Consider the following 915-nt stretch of genomic DNA (forward strand, 5'->3'; position numbering starts at 1 on the left):
GGGGAGGGAATTCACAATTCTGAGCCTGCCATTTTTTCACATCCATCTCCAAGCAACAGTGCCATAGCAACTTTTTCCTGCTTTAACCTTACAAAAGCGAAGGGCTGGACAAAAATAAGATTCAGGAACGTCGAATTCCCGCTCGCATTCAGCTCGCCGCGCTCGGAATCACGCAAAGCCCGAAGCGTTCCGCGCCGCGTTCCTCTGCACGCCGCGGGCTCGGAGCTCCGGCCGCCAGCACGGCCCGTCCCGGGGAGCCCCGGCCGCACGCACGGCCCGTCCCGGGCCCCGCCGCCATTTTAGGGCCCGGCTGGAGGCAGCCGCGCTCGGGCAGCCGCCCCGCGGGCATCGCATCCCATCCCATCGCGGCGCGGCCCGGGCCGCCATCTGTCAGCGCGGTGCGGCTCGTATCTATTTTTCCCATGGTGACTCACGACGAAGGACGGAGCGGCGGAGCTCCGAAGGCGGTCAGCGCCCCGCGCTCAGCCCCCAGCGGCCGAAGCCGCGCACGGCGGTGCCGCCGTCCCGGTGCGAGCGCTCCGCGGGCCGCGCACGCCGCGATGCGGAACGCGTCTCCGGGCGGCGCTGAGCGCGGCGCGTTCCGGCGGCGATCCCAGCGGATCGCCGAACGGTTCCGCGGACGTTTCCGCGCTTCCCGAGAGGCTCCCTCGGTTCCCCCCGCGGTTCCCGGACCCCTCCCGCCCTCCGTCGCCGCCCCACTCACCGCTTGAAGTGCTCGATGATCTTCTCCTCCCGCACGTTCTCCGGCAGGTTGCCCACCCACAGGTGCCTGGTTTCCCGCACCATGCTGCGCGCCGCGGGGCGAGCCCCCTGCCCCGGCTCTCGGCCTCCACCGCCGCCGCCGCCGCCGCCTCCCCCCGCGCTGCGCCGCCGCCGCCGCCGCCTCCTCCTCCT

At 71.5% G+C, this 915-nt stretch overlaps 1 protein-coding gene across 4 annotated transcripts in view; it reads right to left on the reverse strand.

Annotated features, from left to right (window-relative positions):
- SPEN (spen family transcriptional repressor) overlaps positions 1-848 on the reverse strand; it is a 55,920-nt gene extending 55,072 nt beyond the window's left edge. For all 4 annotated transcript variants that reach the window (XM_042831744.1, XM_042831743.1, XM_042831742.1 and 1 more), the window contains exon 1: positions 725-848. In XM_042831744.1, the coding sequence (XP_042687678.1) occupies positions 725-807 (83 nt within the window). In that variant the 5' untranslated portion in view covers positions 808-848. The remainder of the gene's footprint in view (positions 1-724) is intronic.
- Positions 849-915: the final 67 nt, after the last annotated feature.

Source organism: Centrocercus urophasianus, unplaced genomic scaffold, assembly GCF_019232065.1.
Source record: "Centrocercus urophasianus isolate 14NV4802_14NV808 unplaced genomic scaffold, USGS_Curo_1.0 seq_36, whole genome shotgun sequence".
NCBI lineage: Eukaryota > Metazoa > Chordata > Aves > Galliformes > Phasianidae > Centrocercus > Centrocercus urophasianus.